This window comes from Mycothermus thermophilus (assembly GCF_041956435.1).
Source record: "Mycothermus thermophilus strain CBS 625.91 unplaced genomic scaffold VTJ04scaffold_2, whole genome shotgun sequence".
Classification (NCBI taxonomy): Eukaryota; Fungi; Ascomycota; class Sordariomycetes; order Sordariales; family Chaetomiaceae; genus Mycothermus; species Mycothermus thermophilus.
The window spans coordinates 2072380-2098421 of record NW_027191428.1 but is presented as its reverse complement, the minus strand read 5'-3'; the positions used below and the strand labels follow the sequence as shown (position 1 = coordinate 2098421).

At 55.8% G+C, this 26042-nt stretch overlaps 6 protein-coding genes across 6 annotated transcripts; 2 read left to right on the top strand and 4 right to left on the bottom strand.

The window, feature by feature from the left end:
• Nucleotides 1-605: 605 nt before the first annotated feature.
• On the bottom strand, nucleotides 606-1108 carry VTJ04DRAFT_2912 (uncharacterized protein; the record flags this gene model as incomplete). Its single annotated transcript, XM_069360754.1, has 2 exons — nucleotides 606-863; nucleotides 974-1108. 2 exons carry the CDS (start codon nucleotides 1106-1108, stop codon nucleotides 606-608), a joined length of 393 nt encoding a protein of 130 aa, XP_069221433.1.
• Nucleotides 1109-2027: 919 nt separating this feature from the next.
• On the top strand, nucleotides 2028-3915 carry VTJ04DRAFT_2911 (uncharacterized protein; the record flags this gene model as incomplete). Its single annotated transcript, XM_069360753.1, has 2 exons — nucleotides 2028-2087; nucleotides 3877-3915. The coding sequence occupies 2 exons, from the start codon at nucleotides 2028-2030 to the stop codon at nucleotides 3913-3915; spliced, it is 99 nt and encodes a 32-aa protein (XP_069221432.1).
• An 8601-nt stretch (nucleotides 3916-12516) lies between these two features.
• Nucleotides 12517-14199, bottom strand: VTJ04DRAFT_2910 (uncharacterized protein; the record flags this gene model as incomplete). Its single annotated transcript, XM_069360752.1, has 1 exon — nucleotides 12517-14199. One exon carries the CDS (start codon nucleotides 14197-14199, stop codon nucleotides 12517-12519), a length of 1683 nt encoding a protein of 560 aa, XP_069221431.1.
• Nucleotides 14200-16209: 2010 nt separating this feature from the next.
• VTJ04DRAFT_2909 (uncharacterized protein) lies at nucleotides 16210-18252 on the bottom strand (the record flags this gene model as incomplete). Its single annotated transcript, XM_069360750.1, has 2 exons — nucleotides 16210-16679; nucleotides 16764-18252. The coding sequence occupies 2 exons, from the start codon at nucleotides 18250-18252 to the stop codon at nucleotides 16210-16212; spliced, it is 1959 nt and encodes a 652-aa protein (XP_069221430.1).
• A 5251-nt stretch (nucleotides 18253-23503) lies between these two features.
• On the top strand, nucleotides 23504-24855 carry VTJ04DRAFT_2908 (uncharacterized protein; the record flags this gene model as incomplete). The annotated part of the gene is made up of 2 exons (XM_069360749.1): nucleotides 23504-24745; nucleotides 24802-24855. 2 exons carry the CDS (start codon nucleotides 23504-23506, stop codon nucleotides 24853-24855), a joined length of 1296 nt encoding a protein of 431 aa, XP_069221429.1.
• Nucleotides 24856-25025: 170 nt separating this feature from the next.
• On the bottom strand, nucleotides 25026-25368 carry VTJ04DRAFT_2907 (uncharacterized protein; the record flags this gene model as incomplete). The annotated part of the gene is made up of 2 exons (XM_069360748.1): nucleotides 25026-25203; nucleotides 25322-25368. 2 exons carry the CDS (start codon nucleotides 25366-25368, stop codon nucleotides 25026-25028), a joined length of 225 nt encoding a protein of 74 aa, XP_069221428.1.
• Nucleotides 25369-26042: the final 674 nt, after the last annotated feature.

The window sequence follows — 26042 nt, the reverse complement described above, 5'->3', positions numbered from 1 at the left end:
CCATGGTGGGGAACCTGGAATGGAACATCAGATGGGAGTGGGCTCCGCTGGATGGGAGGATGGCGCAGCGGGCCAAGAGACTTCTAAATCGGGCCTGGTGTGCCCATGCGCTGTGCTCAGAAGTACCGCTGGCTCGAGGGTACCCATACATCAGCCCATACCCCGACGGCCAACCTTCCCCGGCGAGTGTGTGTCTCCTGCACACTGTGGCCTGCGAGGTGGGTGATGAGAGAGATGCTTCTGTCAGTTCTTCCTCGGTCCCCTCAAGAAGGATTGGGATAGATTTTCTTTTCCCCCCACCGCCTGGCTTGCGTTATCAGCAACCCGCCGCCCATCATTGAGTATCAACCACCACCACAACAGACATCCCGCCCCTCTTGCCTCTGATGTGGAGTGATTTTCTGCTTTTCTCGCGGCGTTGTGTTGCTTTGGTTGGTGGTTGTTGTGTGGCGAGTTGCCTCACCACAACTAGTCCGCCAGCGCTAGTTGGTAGAGAGACCTAGGTATACGTCCTGCGTAGAAAGAAAGAAGCCCGTCGGTGCGCCCTCACATTCTGGCGTCTTTTTTTTCCTTCGTAATCGCCGGTGATAGAGATGCAGAGAAACCTAGCCGGGACGAATCATCACCTTGGAGTCGCACAGACAAACTGTCTTTTTTGCCGTGTTGGTGGCGAGGTGCAGAACGCTGGCCAACGAGAGCGCGACGACACGACGCATCCAACCCGCCCGCGAAAGGCCTCCGCCGCGCTGATAGGTCGGAGTAGCCAGCATACAAAACACCGCCGTTGACCACTGGAAACACGCGGTGCGGAGGAGGTTGGGTTGGGCCCAGTCCGCCGTCAAGTACTTTGTGGGAGGAGGGCTCTGACCGAGGCGCCGATTCAAGCACCGGGATCCAGCCGGCAAACAGCTATTCGCCGGTGCCAGAGCACAGATCACATCTGCGTGTTTCTGCGGACTAGCCAGTGACGAACCGCAACCTGCAGCGCTGCAAGGCACGAGACTGCCTCCGGGAGCGCCGTAGAGGCCACCCGTGACATATCACAAGTGCGGAGGGCGTTGCGCTCCGGGTGTGCCAGGTGTGTGTGGCCGCACAAGGCCGGCGCCATAGGTCAGCAATCACGCCGCCGGGCGGTTGGTCTGAGTTCGTCACCACCAGCAGAACCTCTTTGTCTGCGATTGAGATAGGTGTACGTATAGGTGTCAATTATGGCGCAAAAGCGGTTTTTTCCATCCACGCTTCGGAGAGCGTAGCACCGCATCCCGAGCGTTTTTATGTCCTGTTACTTCATGTGAGCCAGATGCAGCCGGAGGGCAGTCGACCCATACTTCGAACGGCTCAGGAAACGAGCGAATCATGGGCCGGAGCCGTCAAGAATAGCATTGAAGATGGTGTACAGGTAATCCTCCGAGAACCTTGGACTTGCTGATCCAGGAAAATCTCGGCGCCTTATTTACTCGACTATGCACCATCCGGATTTGGGTGACAGCGAGAATTCCGGGTACCACAAACGCTGGTTGATATCCAATATTCTAAATCGGTCGGCCGCCAAAATATGGAGGCGGGACGGCAGATGACCGCACGGTTGCGCGGCAGGTCGTCCGCTTGTGGTCGACGGTAATATGCAATAGAAAGGCACCGAGGCGGACGGCCCGCAGAATACATGTTGTACAGACCGGTATCGTTGTCCAACACGAAGACGAGAATACGGGACGGACTCAAGATGGGACTCGGTGCTGCTCCGAACCTTGTGGTGCCAATTCATTCCCAATCCGAGATTTCGTCAGTGTAAGAGGACCTCTGCCCTCACACGACAAGACCCGTTCCCCCGCAGAGTCACAATGTGAAACGTAGATGCAAAGTCGATCGAAGCAGGAACGACTTCAACATCCACTCAGAATGGCAGCAGCAAGAGGCAAGAAATTTCTGCCGCGTGAGTGGTTGAACGTGACGGGCCATTCAGAAGGTGCCTTGGAGCGCGTCAACGCCCCGACGTGCAGGAGTTGCAAAGTCCGCAGCCACTCAAAATGCACGCTCCTCTTGAGGAACACGGCGAAAAGGTTGCCCAGCGGTGTGACGAAACCTCGGTGCGCTTGCACTCTTCGCCGCGCGGCATTCAACCTTGAAAGGCAACCAACCAGCCTATGCAACCACCATCCCGTCGCATGAAGATCTTGTAGGTTGGATGTTCAAGTGATCACCGGCCGCACGAATCATCCATTGTCGACGGCAGTTGAGGATAGTGGAATCCTCAGGATCAACGTTTGTGTCATTGGGTTTATTGTTGAAGATTTGCCGTTGGCCATCTTTTCCCATCCTCACCACCGAAAGTCCACAGGTGGCGCCCGAGCCGTCAACTCAAGTCAAGACAGCTGAAGAGCGCTTTACATTACAGGTCGCCTCTTTAAGGCTGACTGATCGCCGACCTGCACGCTCTCCCACGCCAGCCCTGTGGGTATTCACGATTCTGCAGCTCACAGCTTATCCGCAGGTCACGTCACAGGCTGTGATGTTTGATCCTTGGGCCCGCAGAGGAAGTCCCCGACGTGCATCAAAACGAAACGATGCCGGGACATCCCAAACATTGCAGCTCGAGGCCATTACTACACTTCCAAACTGGTGTCGTCAGACGCCAGCTACTCCTCCAAGGTCGCGTGAGGCTCTCCAAAATCCCTCTGCTGGCCGGTCTCTCCGGCTCGGTGGCAAAGACACCCCAACTCGGCCCTTTGCCCGGCTCTGGAAGCCGACATAGTTGGAGTCCCCAAGCATCACCAATAGAACTCGATGCACAGTAAGTCAAAGGCTACCTATGTATGTACCGGTACAAGTTGCGTACGTCGTCCGTGCGGCACTTCTTCCAAGGCCCTTACGCTATTACAGTCCTCCATCTACCCCGCTTTCAATGACGGCGGATTCCAGCCCCTGCCCCGAAACCGCTGGGTAAAGGTGTCGTCGCGGATTTTTGACCAATCGTCCACAGACGGATGGCATGTTGGAGTTCCTGGACGTTTGCCTTCACCGAAGTGCCACCGTACAAACGTCAGATTGATGAAGGATCCAACGACCAAGCCGGAAGAATGGAGAGCAGGACACACCAGCCCTACGACACTTGAATCACCTCTGAAGCATGTGAAGATGTGAAGCGTTGGATCAGAACGTCAGGACGATACTTAACCAAACCGTTGCACCAAACACCGCCTCCCCCTTCGTTGATACGTCCTCTTACACGCATTCGACGCATCGGCAGCGCGGGCGGAATTGGGGGTTTTCGTGTCGCTTTCGTTTCGGTGGCCTGCCATCCACGCACAGTCCCTTGCAGGATGCGCAGCCCGCGTCATGCAGGTACAGACCTACACTTTGCTGTTGTGTAGCACAGTGCATCCCCGCATAAACCAGTTAGACATCAACATCAGCTTGCGTTCAGCCTCGGCGGGAGAGTTTTTCCCGCACATCGGAGGGCACAACACAAACCGTCGAGCAGCATGCAAAAGACTCCAAACTTTGGGATCTCGTGCCAAGGGATAGTATGTCCGAGGCTTTGTCAAGCCCCCGGCCAGCCCAAAAGTCTGGCTCGACCTTGCTGCCGGCAAGCGTCGAACTAAGCAGCCCTGGTGATCTTGGTCCATGACACTGGATGCGATGAACCACAGGACAGGGGCCCAAATCGGACGCTCGGGGGTTTGGACTGCATCTTGGCGAGCTCGCCACCGCTCGACTGGGTCGCTCTCGAGCATCAGCCCTGGTTGGAACTCTGGGCTGGGCTGAGCGGTGGGACAGGTTTAACCCAAGTGAGGCCACGCACCAGTATCAATTGGTAAAAGCTTGCATGCGCTATCTCTCCCAACTCCGAAACCACCATAGCTCTGAAGACTCTAGTGGGGGCACCGCCAGGCACAGCAACAGGTCAAGACGTAGATAGCCAGTCTTTCGGCGACTTGACACCAGGATAAGGCAGATGGGGTTCGCATATCCCCCATCTTTCCAAACGCCATGCTCCCACGTCGCGCTAGAAGCCTATCGATATCATCTCAATTGACGGGTGCCCAGACACGACACAGATCTCGGGCCTGCCGAGTTTCGTTTTTGGTCCGGAAAACTTCCAACGGCTCGGCTACCACCTCGGACACAACACAAACAGAAGGCGAGTTTGACATGAGACTGGGGTTCGGGACTTTTGTGTGTTCAATCAATCAGACGAATGTGGCGGTCTGTCGAGACAAAAGCATGGCCCTGGCCCTGCCATGGATTTCCGGTACGGAACCGTTGGCGGACGGGCCGCGGAGAGAAGCCGTGGCATGTCCCAAGGGTTCCCGATAACACGGCGCGGGCTAAGCCCCAAAAGGGAGGGTTATGCCGCGACATTGGCCGGCCCCGGATTTCCAGGCTGCGGGAGGAGCAGCAGAAGACCCTCGTCAATCCGCTAATACATTTCAGGTTACGGCATTGCGCTAAACCTGATCTCATCGACCGTCTGGCCTGTCCGGCCCGCTCGCTTGTGCTTTCGCCAGAGACACGGCGTTCCACCGCCATTTGCTTGATGAGCGTTGCTGTTGCATCAACACAACACAACATGGCATTTGACTCCTCTGGTCTCGCAACCGTCAACACCAACCGCTGCTCGTTATCTGCCGAGTTGCTTGATGAGACATGCGGGTTCACCGAGGCCATGGACACGCTCCTCAATTTGCCCGTGGATCTTCACTTCGGGATATTTCTTCGATTAATTGTTCGATTGGCGATGTCACCGTCAACGTTGGACACCAAACACACGGTTGGAACTTCCATCCAGCTTCCATTCCCGGCGTCGGTGCACAGTCCATCATGACACACAAGCAAAAAAGCATGTGCTGCCACCGACAAACAGACAGAGAGAGAGAGCCTAACAACGGGGCTTTAACGTTGGCCCGTGCTCCCCACGTCCCTTCCATGATCGACGCGCCAAAACACGAACCCTCATCCTGCCACACAAGGCCGGGCATCTCCCGGCGTCGATGGCGCAATGAAGCTTTCCCGTCTCGGCGACGGACATCACAACATGGCCGTCCCGGGCCAATCATGACTGCCATGACACGACCGGACATGCCCCCACCGTCCCATACCCCGGTTCCCCACGCAAGGGGACGAGGGCCCCCGCTAACGCAGGAACACAGACGGTCCTGGCCAATGGGAGCACTTCCGTGCCCTGTGGTCCGATGGGGCCTTTTCTCGAAGGTTTCAGAGCCCTTGTCCCGACCGTCTTCCATTTTGGGCGCATGAAAAACGCCACCTCACAATTCACGCTTGGGGGGACCTGTTTGGCTGGTGGGGTTTCGACGACTTGCCCGTTTCGTCGTTGCTGTCCACCATTGATGGATTTCACTCACCGCGGCTCCAGCAATTGTCGACCGACTCCAGCCATTCGACACAAGCATGACACCAAGTGGATGGAGTTCACTTGTTGTTGGGAGACGTTCTGTTGCCACGAGGGAACCTGACTCGCGGCCACTACCCATAGCTACCCCAAGGGACATTCTTTCCAATTGCCCGTTGCGTCACGTCAATGGCGCGTCCCGGTCCGACCGAGACAACGACGACTCCTCTTTGTCTCCAGCAAGCTCATCAGTGTGCGGAGAAGGCGGCATCTCCATCGCCGTCGATAGATAGCCAACTATTCCGACGTTGATCGTTATGACATCGACGGCTGAGGAAAGCAATGATCTGTGCTCTAACTATGACAAGCTATGTGCTAGTTACCCCGCCGCTGAGACAGGCAGTCCTTGGCTTTGCAATGAGCGACAGGCCTAGCCAGGTCTGTATGGTCTTGTTCAGCCTCACCAGCAAAGGCAGACAAGCAATCCCCAGGAACAAAAACACCAAGCTCACATCTTGGAAAGTGAGATCGACAGCGGGGTTCCGGCCTAACTAACTTACACTAGTGTAGTAGTGTCAATATGTCGATACTATTCATATTTCGGCCGAACTGGGAACTGGACTCGTTACGCTCCGAAGAAGGCGACCTGGAGACCAGAATTCCGGGACGCCGGCGGCCAATACACTAGACTAGCTAGCGCCAGAGGCGAACGAACGGCCACACGAACACGGACGCGGCAATTCCTCCATCGCCTCTTCCCAACGCCTCGGCTCGCTCGCATCTCTTGCTGAATCCAAACGTTCTGGAAACTCTCAAACTTCCTTCCAAAAGTTGCCACCAACCGACCGACGATGGCCCTGACCGGTGCTGAAGAGCCCGTGCTCAATTCAGCTTGTGTGTTTTGTCTGGTGTTTGCCACACAATCCAAGACGCACACCCAAGAAGACGCTAGACCGACGCTGACCAGAGCCGTCCGTGGCGATCATCCTCCAAGACTCTGGAGAGCTGTTTAGTGCGCACCCGGGTGCAAATCATGCCGAGCAAACTCCAAGAAAGATGGCGCACGTGTCAAACAAACATGAAATGCGGAGTTGATGAGACTGGACCAGAACTCCGACTGCACGGGCTTTTTTCTTCTTGACTGTCTTGGGTGCGCTTGTCTGCTTAACTACCTACTAGGCAAAGTCTACACTAGCGCGGTGCGGTCGGCCCAACTCCGCAGATTGTCAAAGTCAGCTCCTCACTTTCAGAGCGGAGGAATGAATGCTCTGACTCGTCGCCAATGGCGAGCAATCCTGGCGGAGAGGCCAAGACTACCTTACTGGCCAATGTTCTGTGTGTCGCAATTCTGGTTTCCGGATGTGTCGGACGCAGCTGCGTCATCACTCTCGCTCAGGGAGGTTTGCATATTGACTCGGCTTGCACGGTGGACACCGCCGACGGTTTGAACCTACGTAATCGATAACCTCCACTGACCTCTCTGTCTCTGTACTAAGTATGTAGGTATGAGTAACTAGTATGTAACCTGCAAGATACGTGGAACAAACTGGCAAGATACAAATGCTTTTTTCTGCTGACACAAATCCGATAACTCGATACGGTATCTCGGCCTCCCACTCCCTGCCCCCCGCGGATGATACCGTGTGTGTGGGCTACCTGCCCACTTGCGGCCCTCCCGCCCCGCGGAACAGAGTTAACATCTTTTTCTGCGGCGGTCAAAGTCAAACACCACCGATGCCAATTGTGGCGTCCATAGCGCGACACAGGGCGCTGCACATGTTTCTTCGTCGGTCGGTGACTGGTGGCGAATGAGAGAAAACGGTTGTGTCTGTCACCGCGAATCCTTTTCTTTCTTGCCTCCATGTCTCTGTCTGTCACTCTCTCCGTTGTCGGACCAATCTGCACAACGTGCCTGAGTGATTGACTGAGGGTTGATGAAACTGGCACAAGCAAGGAATTGATTGACAAAGAGTTAGGTACAAGCAATGGAGGGGCAGGGAACGTGCCCTTTTGCGCAATCCGCCCGGTCGGATTCGTCAGATTTGAAAACTGGTCAAACTTGTCGCAGGTGGAATGACTGACGGTGGGATACTCCGTAGACAGTTATGACCTGGGAACCTCGTCTTGACTTTTCATGAAACTCATCGGATTTCCACGTCCACGTGGGTTTGGGGCGGAGAGACTCGTCAGATAAGATGAGCATCCCTTGTACTCTGTACTCTCACGCAGACACAAAACGTAGGAGAGAGATGTATTGATCTGACGGAAGTACCCCAATACATACATTCAGCTTCTCAACTTGTCTCTTTGGGAGTAGTCAACGTCCCAGCTCTCTCAGCTATTGCCAATATACTACGGAACACACATCCCCAGCTCCTCACAATAAGTGTACGCCACGGATGCGTGCACATGCAGTTGCTCGTCAATAGCTGAAAGGGAGGCGCGAATTGCTGAAGAATAATAGCTCAACTCGGAGTTGTCCGAGAAGTCTTTGATCACCGAGGACTCAAGACAACTCAATACGGAATACCTGCTTCGGTGGTACTGGAGATATGAAACAGCCTTGATCGCCTTGATGGGGAAAAAGGCGCAAGAATGCATACTCCGTACCTAGCCTACCAACCAGCACATGAGACTCCCGCATCCTCCCTCTGTCCACCAAGCCTACCTCTCCCTGCGTGTATGTGCTTACATGCTACTAGATACATCTGGAGGCTCGGGGGAGACTCAAGCGAAGCCAGCCCTGCAGCATATCTTGCATCCCAAGGCATAGGTCCATAGGCTGCTGTAACTTCCTATGTATGTACATACGTACTTAGTGTCCTGCACATGCGAGGCGAAAAGACGCAGGCACACACCAGGCACGCCGCAGGTTTGCTTTTTTTCTCCGCCTTTTCTTTTGCGCATGCAAAGAACTGGATGCCCGCTCGTCCCATTCCCATTGGGTCCCCATTCGCGACGCGACGCGATGATGCATGGCAAAAGTTCAAGCCCCGGCTCCGACTGGGTGGTTTTGTACAGGGCCTTTCTTTTGGCGGAAAGGAGGCAAACGTATGTGCCGACGTCGGTATGCATACCCTACCGTCGCTAGTGTATGTACATACATACATACCTAGGTATGGGGTGGAAGCGGTGTTCTGCTGCCGTTGGTCCGTGCTGTCGAACCATGTTGGGGATTTCCCCTCACTTACACTACAGAATCAGAACGACAGAGGTACGTATGTTCGTACCGTAGGTAGGCCAGGCGGTTTGTGGGTTGTGTGTGGGTGAATGGCTTGTGCCCGGATGGACGGGATGCATCAGATGCATGCAGTCAGAGAGTCAGCCTGACGCAGGGTTGCAGACGCTACAGTACTCATCGGTTGGTGTGTGCTCCATATGGATCAGAGTTAACGACGAGGAGGTCAAATGCTTTCCTAGGGAGGAGGGAGCAATTGGATCGAGGCTGGAACCAACAGAGTGCCCGGCTACATGCTGACGGCGATGGTTTTTCCTGTTGTTTGCTTGCCTGGTTGCTTGCTTGCTTCTCTCTATGGAGTACACTATCTCCCTCGATAGGTCAGGCGGGTAAGAAAGCATGTTGCAGCGAGGCTCACTCTTCATCTCTCTTGGTGCGGTGATACCCAGGGAACAACTGGAGTAAATTGATGATGCCGGCCGTCCCACATCAGCCTGCACTGCTACCTCGCATTTCTATAAGTCTTCTTCTTTTCCTGTGCCGCACGGTTGCTGATACAGACGACGAAGCACGGGCTGAGTGCCTGGGCTCTCGCCGTCGGCACTTGATGTAAGAACCCCGGGCTGATCATCCGGCAGTTGTGAGCATCATTTTTTTTCCTTTGACGATTTGTGCGTTTCTGTCCGTCCGTCCATCTGAGCTCCCAAAGATAGGATTGGGCGGCAAACGTCGGTCTTGTCTTCTGCACGTCTTGGAAAATATATGTACCTACGGTAGCCAAGGTCTGTGTTCTGTGTCTGTGCTGACGGGCCGCATTGCAACACTCGTCCCGTCCAACGGGAGTGGCCTGGGCTATGGATGGACTGGCTCTATGTTGCGTGGCACGGTCTGTCCCAAGCATTTACAGGTTGTGGTAAACTTCTCTCGTTTCCTATCTTGCTCTTGTGGTGTGGTGTGGCAGGATTCCTCTGAGCCCGAGGTAGAAGTTGATGTGAGTACCTACCATACTCTCCAGGTGGCATTCACTTCACATCCCCGCTATGTACTGTACCACCCGCCATATCAACGCTGTCGAATGCCAAAAAGAGAGTCTGTTACACATGTCTCGTTGCTGTATTAGTCGGAGTTTGCCCAAGTATACCTGCCGTACGTCCGAGCCTCAACACCGCACTCCCATCCATCCATCCTCCCATTTCCCCGCACTTAGACACAAGCATCTCAAACCCCGCCGCCATGGCCGCACCACTCCGGCGGCGACGCGTGACACTAGGAGGTCAGACTAACGCATCCGTGTACGTAATCTTTCTGTCTCTCAAGCATACTCCATAGATCAGATCCCATCTCACTGGCTCGGACGCATGGGGGGTTCTATGACTTGGGAGTCCGCCCACCCGGAACATATACACCATCCATACTACATCGAGGTGTTTGTGCGTTTGTGTGTGTGCCCATGCAAGAACAGTATGAAGCAGTTACGCACAAGAATGGATATGTCTGCGGGAGGGTGGGAGTGTTCGATGAATGTACTCCCAGGACGATGGTACTTTGCTCTTCGGGCGAGCCACGGACTTCTGTGCCTTTTGCTGTCGTGTACAGTGGTGCTTTTGGATGGGTTGGGAAGGGTTGTCGCCCTCCTCCATCCGCGGCAGCAACACACTCCGGGTTGGACAGACGTATGTACTGTGCTTGAGCAAACCTCTCCAGTAGTGGTGGTGGTGTAGATATCTTGGTCCGGGCTATGGAAGGACGAACGGGCCCTCCGCACGGCCTCCGACGGCGGTGCAGGGAGGGGACCGAGAGGAGGTTTGAGCCCGGCCTCTTCCTCCGGATGTCATGACAGCACAGACTTATTTGTTCCTTGGTGGATGGGCAAACTGCACATGTAAGGACTGCTAGCGGTGATGTAGGGAATTGGAGAACTCAGATCCCTTGTGTGATGGCCTGATGTGTGTGCCTTACCAATCGACACCACAAGACGAAGTTTCGTATATGTAGATTTACTTTATATACTACAAAGAGGAAGAGAACAGACTATGTAAATGGTAGATATCCTCTGCCGCTTGCTCAACCACCCAAGCCGGAACTGTGCCACGGCTCGGATGCTACACCAACCACACCGCCACGCCGCCGTTGCTGCGAACACAACCAACACGTCGAACCGCGGCACAGACGGTACGGTACGGGACAGGTTGGCAACCTAGGGATTCATCTCCTCTATTCAGGCAGTTTGCCGGCCTGATGAATAGACGAATGGATGGATGGATGGATGGATGCCTGAGTTGGCGTCCTCTTTCTCGTCGTACAACAACCTCTGAGAAACCCAAAGAAAGTCATGACTATCAAGTACCTAGATGTAAGCTCGGCGACGCCGTTAACAGCCCTGTCCTGAGTCCTGATAGGATAAGAAAGGAACTACACTTGACGATTGAATAACCAAGGTTATGTATCACTTGCATGCCTATAGCCCGCCTGTTACAGCGTATGTCTACCAACCAGCCTCTCCATCTCTAACTACCTCGTCGTCCCAGCTCAACGATCCACCCTCCCTCGCTCCATCCCTCTCCGTTACAAGCGTTTAAACCATCTGGTTGGATCCCTTCGCGCCAGCCCAGCCAACTCGGAGTTCTATGTCTCCTGGATTATCCGCCTTCGCCTACCTCCGTGGACATTGTAGATGGTTGTCGGGCAGCTGCTGCCCCTGCTGTCCCACGATGGAGTAGTCGTATCAGTGTTTCTCCTGGATTGTACTCCGGCTTGCTTGGTTGGTTGCTTCGTCTGCCCGTCCCGGTCTCTGCGCAGTCTGCGATTTGCGATGGATAGTTGTGCAGGATCCGCCAAACGAGAAAGAAAGTAGGCCTCTAAGGTGAATTGATCTTCCATGGATTTGTAACTGTTGTGATTGTTCTAGTTGTTGTTATACGACCACATCGGCCCCCAACCTTGGGGCCTCTCCACAGGGCGAGCGGACTCGGGCCTGTAACTATCATCCAGCCAGTCCTCGGTTCTTGAGTGCGAGCTGGTACTGAGCGTTTGGGGTTCGTGTTTGAGACACCACTCGCCAAAGCTTCTTCGCCTGTGAGGGAAAGACATACATGCCAAAGATGTCAGTGGGTATCTCATTTCCACGCAAGACACTCAATCTACTACCATGACCAGTGTCAGCACCAAGCACCTAGATGCTACAGTTCTCATGTTTGTCGTCACTCCCCTTTTACTCTTGTCCTCTTTCGTTCCTCGTCCACTCTTATATCCCAAGAATCAGGGGTTTCAGCCGGCGCTCCGTGTTAGCCAACATATAAGAAGGCAGATTCCAAGGTTGTCAAGAAACACTGAAGATCCCCAAACAGGAAACAAGTATTGTTGACTCCAGCCTGATTCAGGGGGTTATTCATCTTCCGCCATCGGACCCAATGTACCGGGGAAGGTCCCTCGTTGTAGGGCATATGGATGGATGGGTTCACCTGTAAGAGACGGAAGGTAAACAGACAACACCAGGTACTTCAGATAGGCTCTCCATCTCTTCATATCACCCACTCCGGTAGGCATCAGATAGACAATCAACGAGCAACAAACTCACCTACTAATAGACATCCCGATACAGCCAAGGAAAGAACCTCACCTTCCTCTTCAGACAAGAATTCACAGGAAACAAAACATAATACAACCAGAGTTTGAGAACCGGATATAAAATACCAACCTACAACCCCTTTGCCTCCAGGGCTCGTTTGCCTATCCCTCTGCTCTGGCTCTCCCAAAATCCGTACCTTACGTATACCATCCAGTCCATTGCCATACCATACCCTAAACCTACAACCAGAATGGAACTAAAAAGAACACAAAAACAATACTGTCCCAACTACAGACCGACAGACAGGCCTACCACCTACCCTTTCACCACCGCCCCTACTCCTCCTCTACCGAACCATCCTCTTCAATCAACGCCGCCGCCCTTTTCACCACACTCCATGTCCTGTAGAACCATCCAACCTCACCAATCCAACAACCTCAACTCCTCCCTCCGCTTCGGCACAAACACATCCTTGTACCTCTCCCAGATATGCACCAACTCCGCCACGTACTCCGCATGCAACCTCTCCACTTCAGCATCATCAATATGCTCGTCACCCCTGACCTGCCTGACCGGGATCGGCCGTCCCACCACCACGTTCACCGGCCGCCGGTACGGCATCAAGCCGACGTCATAATTAAACAGCCCCCTCCCGTGCAAAAACGGCAGCGTAAACTTGAGCGTCTTCAAGATCCACATCTGCAGCCGGTGCAAACTCGGATGCCGCCTCGGGCTGACCTGGTCGTAAATGTCATTCTCCCCAAAGGCGAGGACCGGCACCAGATCCGCTCCCGTGCGCAGGGCCAACTTGACAAACCCCCTCCGCTGCGCCAGGATCAGGCGCATCGTGCCCGGTTGCGCCTCGAGCGACTCGCGAGCCCCACCGATAACGATGGTCACCGCGCGGCCCATCCCCTCGCCGTTGAGCCCGCCTTTCGTCAGCAGGTTGACGATGCTCTCGCGCGAGACCGACTGGATGCCCAGCGCCAGGATGTAGTCGCGATACACCGGGATGCGGAAGTTGGAGTCGAGGGTGAGCAGGCTGTTTGTGATGCCCGGGAACTTTGTCGAGAACCCCAGGGCCTCGGTGGCGAAGGCGGCGAAGGCGCCGTGCGAGATGATGCCGTGCGGGTGGTAGCCAAAGATGTACTTCCGGGTCGGGGCCAGGTCGTGCGTCTTGTGCAGGCGGATGGGGAAGTAGTCAGCAAAGTAATTCCAGATCCTCCAGCGGCGGAAGCGCTCGGAGCGGCTGCGCAGGGTGCCGTCGGTGGCGGCCTTGGAGGTGAGGATGTGGATCAGGTAGGGGATGACCAGCGGCCAGAAGAGGGGGATGGCGCAGAACCAGAAGAAGACCGACACGCCGATGGCGATGCTCAGGCAGTGAATCATGACAACAAAGATCTGCAGGCGGCGCCGGAAGGGTATGTTCCACGGGGCGAAGCTTATTCCGCCGATACTATGGGCGCGTGCGCGCTGCCGCTCTCGGGCTTCGTGCAGCCTGCCGGCCTCGTTGTCGAGAGGCGGGTAGTCGGCGAGGCGGGGGTCGCGGGGAAGGTTCAGGAACCTCATCTTGTGGAGCTCGCTGCTGGGGATTCCGTTGGGAAGCTCTGGGGTGTGATGGTAATGGCTCTGATAGCGGTGGCGGAGATGGTAGCCGACAGAGTCCGGCTCGTAGGCGCCGGCGACCGAAAGCTCGTCGGCCTCCTTTTCGGCAACATCGCCCGTGGACTCGGCCACATCGGGGATCTGGCCGACCGAGAGCCGGTCAAATTGGGTGTCGCCTGAGGCAGAGGTGGGCGTGCTGGTGCCGTTGACACGGGCGTACCCGGGAACGGAGTCCATTTCCTCCTCCTTCGGCGGCTCGTTGCCGTTGACCAGGGGAGCTGTGATATTGTCTATTTCTATGTCAACCATCTGGACTGCGGGTGCGAACGTGACAGATTTCTTGTCGTCAAGATGTTGTACGGGCTTGGGAGGTGACTGGGGATGCTCCTGTTTCTGCTGCTGTTTCTGCTGCAGCTGGGCGTGATCTCCAGCCAGGGCGGCGCATGACTTGCGTGCCTGGGCAGCCCTTCTGCGCATCGATCTGTTTTTGCCGGCCATGTCGAGGGAGAGGGATTCCAGGCCGTTTGTGTTGCTATCGTCGACAGTTCAAAGGACAGGAGGGTAACAAAAGAAAGGAGACACGAAAAAAGAAGACCAGTCAGTGGTAGCTCACCTTGATGAAGTTTGTGTTCTAAAGTAGGCACCTCCAAGGAGCTTCGAGGAGCACAGCTCAAGTAAGTAAGTGCCTGGAATGCGTACCCGAGCCGGGCTGTTGTGCACGTCCAGTCGCCAGTCGCGATATGTGTTTGAGACTTGTCGTCCAACAGCAGAGGAAGGGACAGACGCCGAAGATGGTTGTCAATGACGAATTGATCGACTCCAAGCTCAGTGTTGCCGCACGTACACCTCAAACCTTATCTCAAGCCCAGGCAAGGTCGGTCACCCTCCGATCAACCCTGAACCTTCAACTCTTGTGGGCCTTCCAACTCTGAGCTCAGATAACACGACTGTTGCTGTAAGGATAGGTAGGTTGGAGAAGAAAGCGACGCCGACACTTGCATGTATGTCATCCCGCTTTCGATGGCACCATGACAGACCTGATAGACGGAAGAGCTGCTGATGGGAAGTTGCTGCCGCTACTCGTAAGTGGTGCAACGCGACCTGCTATCTCCTCCGATGGCGATTGATGATATGACGAGATGTCTGAGATCCCTGACCAAACCCCGTCCCTGACTTCAGACGGAGGAAGGGGGGAGTTCGGATGATCCAAACAATGGACCTTACGGATAGCAGATCTTAAACCTTGACTATCCCAGTCTGACAGGTAATACCAGACTTCCCCTCTCGTTGCCCGAGGGTTTCGTGGCAAGCAACGACCTGAACCGGTCAGTCCAGTCCAGTCCACCCCGAAAAAGCCGCGCCGCCGCCGTCGCAGTCGTCGCTGTCGCGTGTGTGAGTTCTTTCCCGAGATAACTAGGTGATGAAAGGAAGGGATGAGATGAATGTGTAATAAGTTCAGGTCCAGTTCATACTCAGGTACCACCCGACGACCCGAGGCAACCCGCCGTGTCAGTGGCCTGGGCAGTTGTCATGACGTTGACAGTGGAGCAGCAGCAGCCCCTGCCGGGTCCTTTCATCCGCTGGAATTGGGTAGGTCCACCCAGCCGGGTCGCGTGGGACAGCCAGCTCCCGTCCCCTGCCCAGGCGCCAAGCCACTCGAGCTGCTGACCTCCTTGCCACAGCCACTTGAGTCGGGAGTGGCATCGCCTGTTAACCACCTGTCTTAAGACAAGATGAGGCGTGATTCGGACGTGGAGGATAATTGTTAAGGCTTACAGCGTGGGTTGGTCATGTGATGCTTGAGATTACTTTGAGTTTACGGAGATTAGCGGCTCCTGAATGCGTTGAAAGGGACGGACAGATTCAACCAAGTCAACATCTCGACAGACAAACGGCAAGCGAAGCAACTCCCTCACTTCCCCATGACAAACAGCCAGGCTTGAACGACAAGTAAACCTGGGTACGACATCTCCAACCACATCTACTTCAACTACCTCACTCTCCCTATATGATACGCAATAGTAACTAAAACAACCCATCCATCTCCACACCTACCTATCCCTCAACATCAAGTACCTTCCTAGGTATGAGACAGACTTGCAAACAAACCCATCCCTTTTTGCTCATCATAGTATAAAATATTCCCCTCCTCATGCTGAGGAAACCAGTCCCTCCCCTCTTTTCCTCCATGTTTTTCCCGTCCTTCATAGCAAGTAAATACTAGCCGACGCCCGCCCACTCCCCATCGTTTCTAGGCAAGACAGACAGAGCTGAGCAAAAATACAACGAAAAACAACATCCTCCGTTCATCCGTCTGCCTGTCAGTGTTGACTCGACACAACGGAGCAGAGGACCAAGAAAAGGCAAAAGACTGATCCCTAGATAAAACATTGTCAAATAAAAAACCCTAAAGAAAAACACCCGCTCACCTTCCCACGCGTTAATAGAATAAAACATCTATACCTCCCCTTCCAAACTTCCATTCGTTGCTAGTGTATGCTTAACGGCTCAAGCGGCAATCTCCCCTGTCACCTCACTCTCCAACTGCGCCTGCACCTGCTGCTGCTGCTGCTGTTGCGGCTGCTGTGGCTGCTGTGGCTGCTGCTCCTGGTCCTGTTCGTGCCCATTTGCATTCACATTCTGCTGCTGCTGTTGTTGCTGCTGTTGCTGGTGATCCTGCCCACTCGGGGCCGGCGACCCTGCTACCGTCGCCGCCGCAAGCTGCTGCTTCAGCGCCGTCACCTCGGCCGTTAGCGCCGCGATGTGCGCCTCGTGCGCGTTGATCTTCTCCACCAACTGCGCCTTGTCGCGCGCCCCGGCCTCGACCTGGCTTGCGAGCCGCTTGACCGCCCCGTCGAGATGCTGGAAGTAAGTCCACACCGCCGGGTCGAGCCCAGATCCTGCATTGTTGTTATTTCCACCGCTATCCGCGCGCCCAGTGTCTTGGTGTGGGGATGCGTTATTGTTATTGGCAGCGCCTGGTAAAGGTGATCGGTTAGTGGCACGGCGTCGGGATGGCAAGGATGTAGAAGCAGCGGAGGAGGACGATGACGACGGCTTACCATGCGCAGCCAGAGGCAGCAGCGGATGTTGCTGCTGCTGCTGATCGTGAGCCGCCGTGCGGGTCGCGTTGGCCGCGGGGCTCAACGCCTTGGGGCTCTCCGTCATGCCGCCGCTCTGCGAGTACATGGTGGAGCTGGCCGCGTTCAGCGGAATCGACGAGACGCTCGTTTGCGGGGTATGACCGCTGGGCGCCACCGTGGGCGACGTTCCGCTGCTCGACGTCCCGCGGTCTCCCGCGTTAGGAGGGTACAAACCTCCCGGACGAGCTCCCGCCGGCGGGTACGTGCCCGCATGGCCGGCCCCGTAGCCCTCCGCCCCCGTCACGTGCTGCGTCTTGATGCTCGGCATGTTGAGACGCCGCCTCTCCTCCTCGGTCAGCTCTGCCCCGCCGCTGCCGGTGCTCCCCTCGTACAGCTCCCCGGAAAGCACCGAGCTGTCGCCGGCCGGCAGCCCGTCGTAGCTGTCCTTCATGCTAAACGAGTTCATAGTCTGCCGCCTCCCCGCGCAACCGCCGGCTCCCTTACTGTGTCGCGCCAGGGCGTCGCCCCGCGCAAACTTGCGGTCGCAGCTCGGACACACGTGCGGTTTCTCGCCCGTGTGGAGCTTGCTGTGCCGCTTCAGGTCGTGGAGCCGGCGGAAGCGCATCTGGCACGAATTGCACACGTACGGCTTCTCCTGGCTGTGCGTGAGCAAGTGGCTCTTGAGGTTGTGGTGCCTCGTAAACTCGGTATCGCAGTACGGGCATTTGTGCTTCTTGGTCCCGGACCCGGGCGACGACGGCGTCTGCGAGCCCGTGACTGGCATGCTCACCGTCCGAGGAATCTGGCCTGGCGTAGGCATGGCCCCGGGGTACGTGAGCGACGGCCCGCCCTTGTCGTCCATCGGCGCATCCGGCTGCGGCGCATACATGCCATCGTTGCGCTGGTCGACGTCCATGGGCGTCGGGCTATCGACAACGTGTCCCTCTCCGTCGGCAAGGCTGGTCCCGCCGGTTCCGCTTTGCGGGCTCATCCCGTGCGAATCGCCACCGCTAACGTGTTGGTTGTTGGGGATAGTCACATTACTGAGAGCTCTTGCCGCGGCGACTGCCGCTACGATTCCTGGATCCTCCGTGTCCGGAGGCGCAGCGTGTGGCCGGCCGTCTTCGGCTGACGGCGGCTGGTCGTCGCTCTGTTCTAGCTGCGCCAACCGCCGGCGATCCTCTTCTTCGTCGTCCTCTTCTTCCTCGGTTCCGTGCTGTTCCTCCTCCGCCGCAGACCCATGCGACTGCCGCGCGTAGCCAACGAGGCGGGCAATTTTGGACGGCGAGATGTCGCCGGCCGACATGGGAGATTCGGACGAGGTCGGGGTTGACTCTCGTGGCCGTTTCAGCGTCCTAAGGCGGGCGAGCTCGCCGTCGGCATCGAAAGAGGCGGTGGTTTGAGGTACGGTCGACGTTGACGGCACGCGCGGAGCTTCCGTCGCAGTGGGTCCCCGTTGTGAGGTCATGGCGGGCAACGGGCAAGGCTCGAGGTTTCGATTGACGATGATGACACGGCTGGCAGGTGGAATTGGACAAGCACCGGATAACTATGGGAATTATTCTGCGCCTACAGCATCACCTCAGCGGTGTGAGCATCGCTGGGCCAAATGTGTGCTGACGGGTGGTTGCGGTGTTGCGTGTTGTTGTGAAGGTCAACTTGTTGTTGCCGGGTCGGGAGTGTGTGGCTGGAGATCGTGGCGAGAGCTCCGGCAAGCGAGCAAGAGGGACGGGATGTCAGCTCGGACAAGACGCGGGATTGCTGGATCGGCTGGAAAAAGGAAGAGAAACGGAGACGTCAGGTTAATTGAAAATCACTATAGGCAAACCGTCAACAACCGGCGGCTGCGGGATGTTTTGCTGCAATCGAAGTCGATGGACGCAGCCCGAGAGTGAGGTGCAGTTTCGAAGGATGTTGTTGTTGTGTTCACTTGCTGGTCGGTGAGAAAGAAGGCTGCTGATGGCTGATGTGGCTCAGTTGTTTTTTTCCAAGAATGCAGCAACTCGCAGCCGCAGGAAGAGGAAGGAGGCGGCGCCAGCGGGGAAAGAAATGGGCCCACCTCAGCAGCCAACCTGAGGCGGAAGGGCCGCCCAGTCAAGCCTCCTCTCCCGTCCACGACGACCCACTCTGGCTGAGCTCATTGGCTGGAACGATTCCACAGCTTCGTGTTTCGTCGGCCCAGCCTCACTCAGACTTGCCACGCTAACCGGGTTTGGCGGTCAAGCCACCGCTTCCCTTTGCCGTTCGCGGTTTAACCTTGGCTGCTGCTTACTGGGCCAGGCATCACCACACCACGCCAAGACGAGTGGCTGTGCTGAGGTCTTGATGCGCCATTGGGCTCTGAGGTTGAGGAGTGGTTGCACCTCCATGATGCGACTCGGACAAATGAAAAAAACATCAGCCTGGTGTTGCAGCAGATGGAGAGAGCATGTGTGCCGATCCTTCCGGACAACAACCCGTTGCCACACATTGCCACAAGGGATGCGAAGAGAAGAGGAGGAGGGTGTGGCACAGGACGGGTCCTTGAAGCAACAGAGCAGAAAGAAGGCCCCTCACCATGGTGGATTTCTCTGGAATCTCAACCGGGAATGGCTTCCACAGCGACAAACCCGTTTTCCCTCCTCCCAATCTTCCGCATAAAAGCCCCCCGCTCACTCCCGACCTGCAACCCGGTTTGTTTTTGTAAAGCCTCGCTCTGGTGGCTTGAAAAACGCAAGATCGCCGCCGCAGGACGCGCCGAGACCCCGCGGCCCGGGATCTTGGGTGCGGCCTCGCGGCCTCCACGTCACAGATCCCAGCGAATGAGGCTGGGACGAATACCGTTCAGCTGCCTCCAGACAGTCCACCAGCGCGTCTATACGCAGCCTGCCAGCGCCAAGTCGAAGATGCCTCGCGCAAGGGAGATTGGTTGCTCACTTCAGGTTCGCAGTGGTGTCTGGTTTACTAACTAGTTGGTCTGTTTCGGTGTCTCGAAAGAGAAGAAGATGGAAGAAGAGGAGGACCGTCTGCTAGCCAGTCATGCCCAGAGTCTCCCGTCCGCTCCTTGGTTTGACATCAGAACCTCCATGGTTTGATGACCTCTCGACCCTTGGATCCTGTCCTGTCGGAGATGGGGAGATGAGCACCACCCCGATGGCTGACACACCAAGAACTTGGCGAAGCACAAGATTCCAGCCTCAGCAGCCATGCCTTTCATTCATCATCATCCCGTCGTTCCGAACACAAATGAGGACAGCCTGGGCAAAACTCACGGCCACCACGCCACTCGTCTGCTTCACACCTTCGAGGATCAGTAAACGCTTTAGGGCTCCTTCTGGTGAGAGTTGGATTCCGTCCTCATCGCAGCGATGTGATCCCGTTCGCCGACAGCACTTTGTGAAACGGTTGGCTGTGCTCATGAATTATCCAGACGTTCCAACACACCCAGCGGATCCTACAGATGTAACGGAACGGCAAAGGATGTTGTTGGCTGGCAACCTGTAGTACACCAGACGGGCCCTGGAGCCTTCGTGGCATTCATGATGCATATTGCCCACTCCTAAGTCGACATCATGAAGATCCTATAGCTAGTTCAAGCCACGATTGTTGCGTCCTCCGGCTCAGAGAAGACCAGACTAGTGAGAATGAACAGCTTTCCAAAACACCACAGTATGAAAGGAACCTCTCATCCTAGGAAAAGCCAGCAGGACAGCTGGTTAAGGATTGAAGACAATTCATCACAATTACCGACTCACTTCAAGAACATCCTTCCACGGAGACATAATATCCTTCAGCCGCGCGAGCTTCTATATATAAGTCTACATACAGCGACGACAGTGTACAGCCACACAATCCATCGGCCCGGTCATGTATGTACATAATATGTAATATCCCAGGTGGGCGGTGCTCACATCACACGAAGGCTGGGATTGGACTTCAGCAACATAACCCCAATAATACTTCGAGCTGTTCAAATAGTCCTCGAAAGTAGTCAGCCGCAATGAGGATCTCCGGAAATGAACTAGTCTCCGTGAGGACTGAGGATTAATGGTCCGTGGATTGAGTTGTTGCGTTCTTCGGGCATGTCCTCTCATTATACCTCTCCGTACCCAAGGGGTGGGCACTCCAGAAGCCGTAGTCAGCCGCAACGAGGTTATCCATAATTTGGCCCATAGTCCCAATGAAGGCATGACGTTTCCCCCTTTTCTTTCTTTCTGTGAGCTGAGTTGTCGACATGGACGATTCTCACCAGACATGCTGTTCTGTGTGGAAGTATCCGAGTACCAATTGCTGCTACAGTTTGTATCGCGTACAGAAGGAGCATGTGGACTGTTCACAGCCGCGCTTTTAAGGTATCACAGCGTAGTTGGCTCCTGCCGTGTTCTTCAAGGGCAAGCCCTGTTGGGGGCGGGTGGCATGAAGGAGCTTGGCTGGCGGTGTCTATCCACTGCCTCTCCCTCTTGAAGAAGTCGAGATCATCCCTGCCACTTGTTGCCTCACATCGGTCAGACAGGAGATGTTTCGTACAAGAACAGGTACGGAGGCTGATGTTCTTGGGAGACTGGTGCTACTGACCTCGTGGCGTATGCAAGAGGTGGTCAGCAAATCCTAAGGGAAGAGCAATACGTACAGCGTCCAAAAGGCCAGTCCCATGTTGATGAGGCTTGGAACGCGGCATCCTCACTGTATTCGTAGTCTGTAGTGTTTCTGCTCACCCTGGTTTGGACATCATCACCTTCAAACTACGTTTCTTGGTGTAAACATCGTACTGGCTGAAGCTCCTGGTGAAGCCTATCCCTCCCAGCGACATGTTGTCTAGAGGACAACTACATTCCATCCGATACTGTTGAGTCCGGGAACCTATGGAGGTATATTCATGCAAGGGGCATAATCATGGTGAGAGAAGCCCTACTTTGACACTACATAGGTCACAGTCATAGTATCGTTCCGCACATGCCTACTTTGTACGCTTTCCCCGCGCCCGAGACCATGTGCCAACACCATAACTAACGCTTCTCAAGCCGAGGTGTGGCAATGGCCGTGGACAGCCCCCATTGTTTCAGTAGCAGGACACCGTGGTGGAAAGCCGTCGTGACAGAAGCTATCTGCCGAAAGTCATCCATAGGTGATGCCACTGCGGCACCAGGGAGCACCATGCTTGGAATCAGGGCGTGTGTGGCATATCCCGGACCGAGGCCACCAACAAAAGTCGCATCAGGGCCTTTGGCAGATGACGCTCATCAGTTTCACCACCCGCTTGTGGTACGGTGAAGTTTGAGCTTGTTCTCTCGTAAGCCCGTTGATGACGAGAGGGTAAGGTAAGGCTGTCGTGGCTCGATGACGAAACAGCAATGGAATTGTCCGTTTGGCGGTTGGTTCACTTGTGCCTTGCGTTGGCAGTTGTCAGTGCCCAAAGAAAACGGTTGCCGAGCATACGTTGCGCATCCCTGCGGCGCTAGTCCTAATCAGGACTAGTCAGGAACAGAAACCCCAAGACCCAGGGGTTGTCCGAGTCAGAGCGGAAACTGAGAAGAGCGGCAGGTGGCCGACGGCCCGTTCGAGCACGAGTTGTGCTGTGTTCGGCGAGGCAGACACGGGTGCAGGACATCCCGTCCATTCCATTTTCCCCCATTTTCCCCCGGTGTCTGCGCGTCGAAGTTGTGCAACAGCGGGAGTGCCGTGTTTCATTCCAGAAACAGAACAATGGTGGTACCGTTAATGCTCCGTCGGGAGACACGGAACATGCTCACCTCGGTGTCGTCTGTCCTCCTCCATAACGTTAATTTGGACGTCATATTACGGCGAGAGATTGCGCCGTGCCAACACACTTGGACTAAACGCCAGAAACCGCCAGTCCTGCCTGTCCTCAGTCTTGCGCTGCGAGCTCTGCATGTGGTCGCTTGCTCAAGTCCGGCCATCCCACGGATTAGCCACACTTGGCGCCACTCGTTGGGCACCACGTCCTGGATTGATCCCTGAGCTCACGGCTTCTCTTTTCGGCATGTCGTTCGGGGGGACAGTGTGAATCGCCTTGATCAAGGGAGTTGAAGGATTCAGGAGAAGGTCACTCTTGGGTTTCCAAAGGGCGGCATTTGGCTCGTCTCCAAGGCTCGTGATGGATATTGATGTTCCAGATCGCGAGAGGGATAGAATTCACCTGATTTCGCGGACAGCTGTTGACGACATCCACGAAATGCCATCCCTGCCCCTTTTGTCCACGGCACGGCGGTACCTGCAGCAGCCGCCAGCACCCCATTCGCCGCGACGGTGTGTGGAAGCGGCCCCCGCCCAAGAGACGCAATCTCGCCAAGCTCGTCGTCCTGGTCAACTGCCCTGTCCTTGGCGCAGTCTGGGCTAAACACCCTGGCCCGGTGCTCATTTCGCTCCTTTTCCCTGTGTTCTTGGCCTCCCGCCCGCACTCTGCCGCCTTTCTCTCATTCATCTACCCTAACTCCCGTCTGTTTCTCCTTTCGGTTCATCTCTCTCTTGAACCGTCTGGTCGCTCTTTTGCAACGTCCATACCTACCGTCGCGCGCTCTTTACAGCGACGACTATTGCGATTCCATCCAACAGAGAGTTTCTTTTTGAGCTCTCTACCACATTCCTTTGGAACTAACGCCAGACGACGAAGACGAGACGACGCAGCCCCTGGCTTCAGGTTTCGCTGACAGCCGTTCCACTCGTTTCGGGTTACAGCAACATACAACTACAGACAACAACAACAACAACTCAGCATCAAGATGAAGGGCATCCTCAAGACTGCCGTGGCCGCGGCCCTCGTTGCCGGCGTCGCCGCCCAGCCTCACGGCCACAGTCACAATCACTTCCACTTCCACGCCAAGAAGCACGCCGCCAAGTCCCAGGTCGAGAAGCGCAGCACCGTCGTCGTGACCGAGGTGGTTGAGGGCCCGACGGAGATCGTGTACGTTACGCCCGACGGCAAGAAGATCGACGGCAAGGATGCCGAGAAGGGCATCAAGGATGGCCTTTTCGTCGTCGTCGGATCGACCAGCCCCACGTTCACGGCTCCCCCGCCGTCCGTTTCGACGGTCATCGACAACGCCGAGCACGGTGGTCAGTTCTTCGAGGTCGAGAGCAGCACCAGCGCCGAGGAGAAGCCGAAGCCGAAGCCCTCCCCTACTCCTGAGCCGAAGAAGGAGGAGCCTCCCAAGCCGCCCGCTCCCGAGGAGGGCCCCAAGGGCCTGGATGCCGATTTCCCCAGCGGCAAGGTCAAGTGCGACAAGCTCCCGACCGAGTACGGCCCGGTCGAGATCCCGTGGCTGGGCATCGGCGGCTGGACGACCATCCAGCAGATGGGCGGCTGGCGCAAGGGCCACTCGTTCGACCACTTCTCCCAGGCCGTCTCGGGCGGCTGCAGGCCGGGAGACTTCTGCTCGTACGCCTGCCCTCCGGGCTACCAGAAGACTCAGTGGCCTGAGGAGCAGGGCGCCACGGGCCAGTCGGTCGGCGGTCTGTACTGCAATGAGAACGGCTTCCTGGAGCTGACGCGCCCGTCGCACAAGAAGCTGTGCGAGCCCGGCGTCGGCGGCGTCTTTGTGCGCAACGAGCTCAGCACCAACGCCGCTGTCTGCCGCACCGACTACCCTGGTGATGAGCGCATGTCCATCCCCGTCGACACCCAGCCCGGCGGCACCTACCCGCTCACCAACCCCGACTCCAACACCTACTACCGCTGGAAGGGCATGCCGACCACCGCCCAGTACTATGTCAACCCCATGGGCGTGCCCGTCGAGGAGGCTTGCATCTGGGAGAGCTCCAAGCACGGCCACAAGGTCGGCAACTGGGCCCCTGTCAACATTGGTGTCGGCCGCAGCGAGTCGGGCATCACCTACATTTCTATCTTCCCCAACAAGCCGACCACCACCGCTCTGCTCGACTTCGATATCGAGATTGAGGGCAACGTCAGCGGCGAGTGCTACCTCCGCAACAACGTCTATGCCGTTGGTCCCGATGGTTGCACGGTACGTTTTTCTCGTCCTCAAATGAATGGATTTTCATGTGCTAACATCATTTGCAGGTTGGCTTGCAACCCGGCAACACGGCCACCATTGTCTTCAAGAACCGTTCGTAAAGGACCTGTCGGCTGGTTGGTGGCGGTTTTGTTTTCTTTGGCTTCGGTCATGGCAGGCTGTCCCCGGTCCGCGGCGGCATGTCCAGTACATACACATCCCCAAGCTCCGTGGACCGGACGGCAGTGTGTCTATAGGGTTATATGGGGGTAATGTTTAAGCACGTCAATGTTTATACCATGTTTGGGTCGGCGGCGGCTGCTCCAGGGAGGTTGAGCTCCTTTTGGTTCAAGGGGTTCACTCTGCCTAGGACGGGGGTTTGGATATATATGTCTCTTGTATATGTATATATGTAGGAGGATGAACCTGTCCTAGGGGGAGGAGCTCCACGGGTGTTTGTGGAAGGCTCTCTGGGTAGTCATTGCCGGCCTGGATCGATTTTCTTTTTTGTTTGTATCGTCTCTGTCTGCATCTGTCTCTATCGTTTCCTTGCTGTTCAAGAAGGCGTTCTGGATGTGTCTGAGTGACATGTTTGAGTTCTTGTGGATAGTTGTGAGACTAAAGGGGATTTCCATAATATCTGATGATTGTCTTTCTCAGACTAGCTCATGGTTGTCTCGGTTGCTGTCATAAATAAATTGTAATAATATCTTGAAGGTTCCTGGCAGTTGACACAGATGTGTCTCGTTAGCTCTGGATCGGCATTGAGTTGGCCCGGCTTTTCTGACATCAAGTTGACTGCCTCCCCCAGAATCCCCTCCAGATTCGACCTGTGGCCCGTGCTCTGCTTGCGCATCACGTCAGGCAGTTCAGCTCCATCAGGCCCCAGTGCGCCCCACCAGGCTGATGCTCGGAATCATCCTGATTGGCCGAGATGGCCGCGTCGCCAGCGATCGAGGCAGGCAGCGCCGCCCCCGGATAAGACACGGCAGCAGCTTCCAGCTTTCTGATGGAGATTAGGGCCAGGCCAGCCCTCTCTCGTGGAAGGAAAGAAGGAAGGAATTCTTGTTGTTTTTCTGGATTCTTTGGCTTTTCAAGTTCGAATTCCCTTTCGGTAAAGAGTCAACAATTGCCGCTCCTTGCCGAGTTCGAAACCCCATCAATCCCACGGCCTGGCTTAGCTGCTGGACGCCAACACAGACAGACGCAGCTTGCTTGGACGCTGATCGAATCTCAAGAACATCCTTCCTCCCCCTTGACGACGCCGGCGTCGAAGGCGCAGTAACGAGGATACTATCGAGCCCACCCT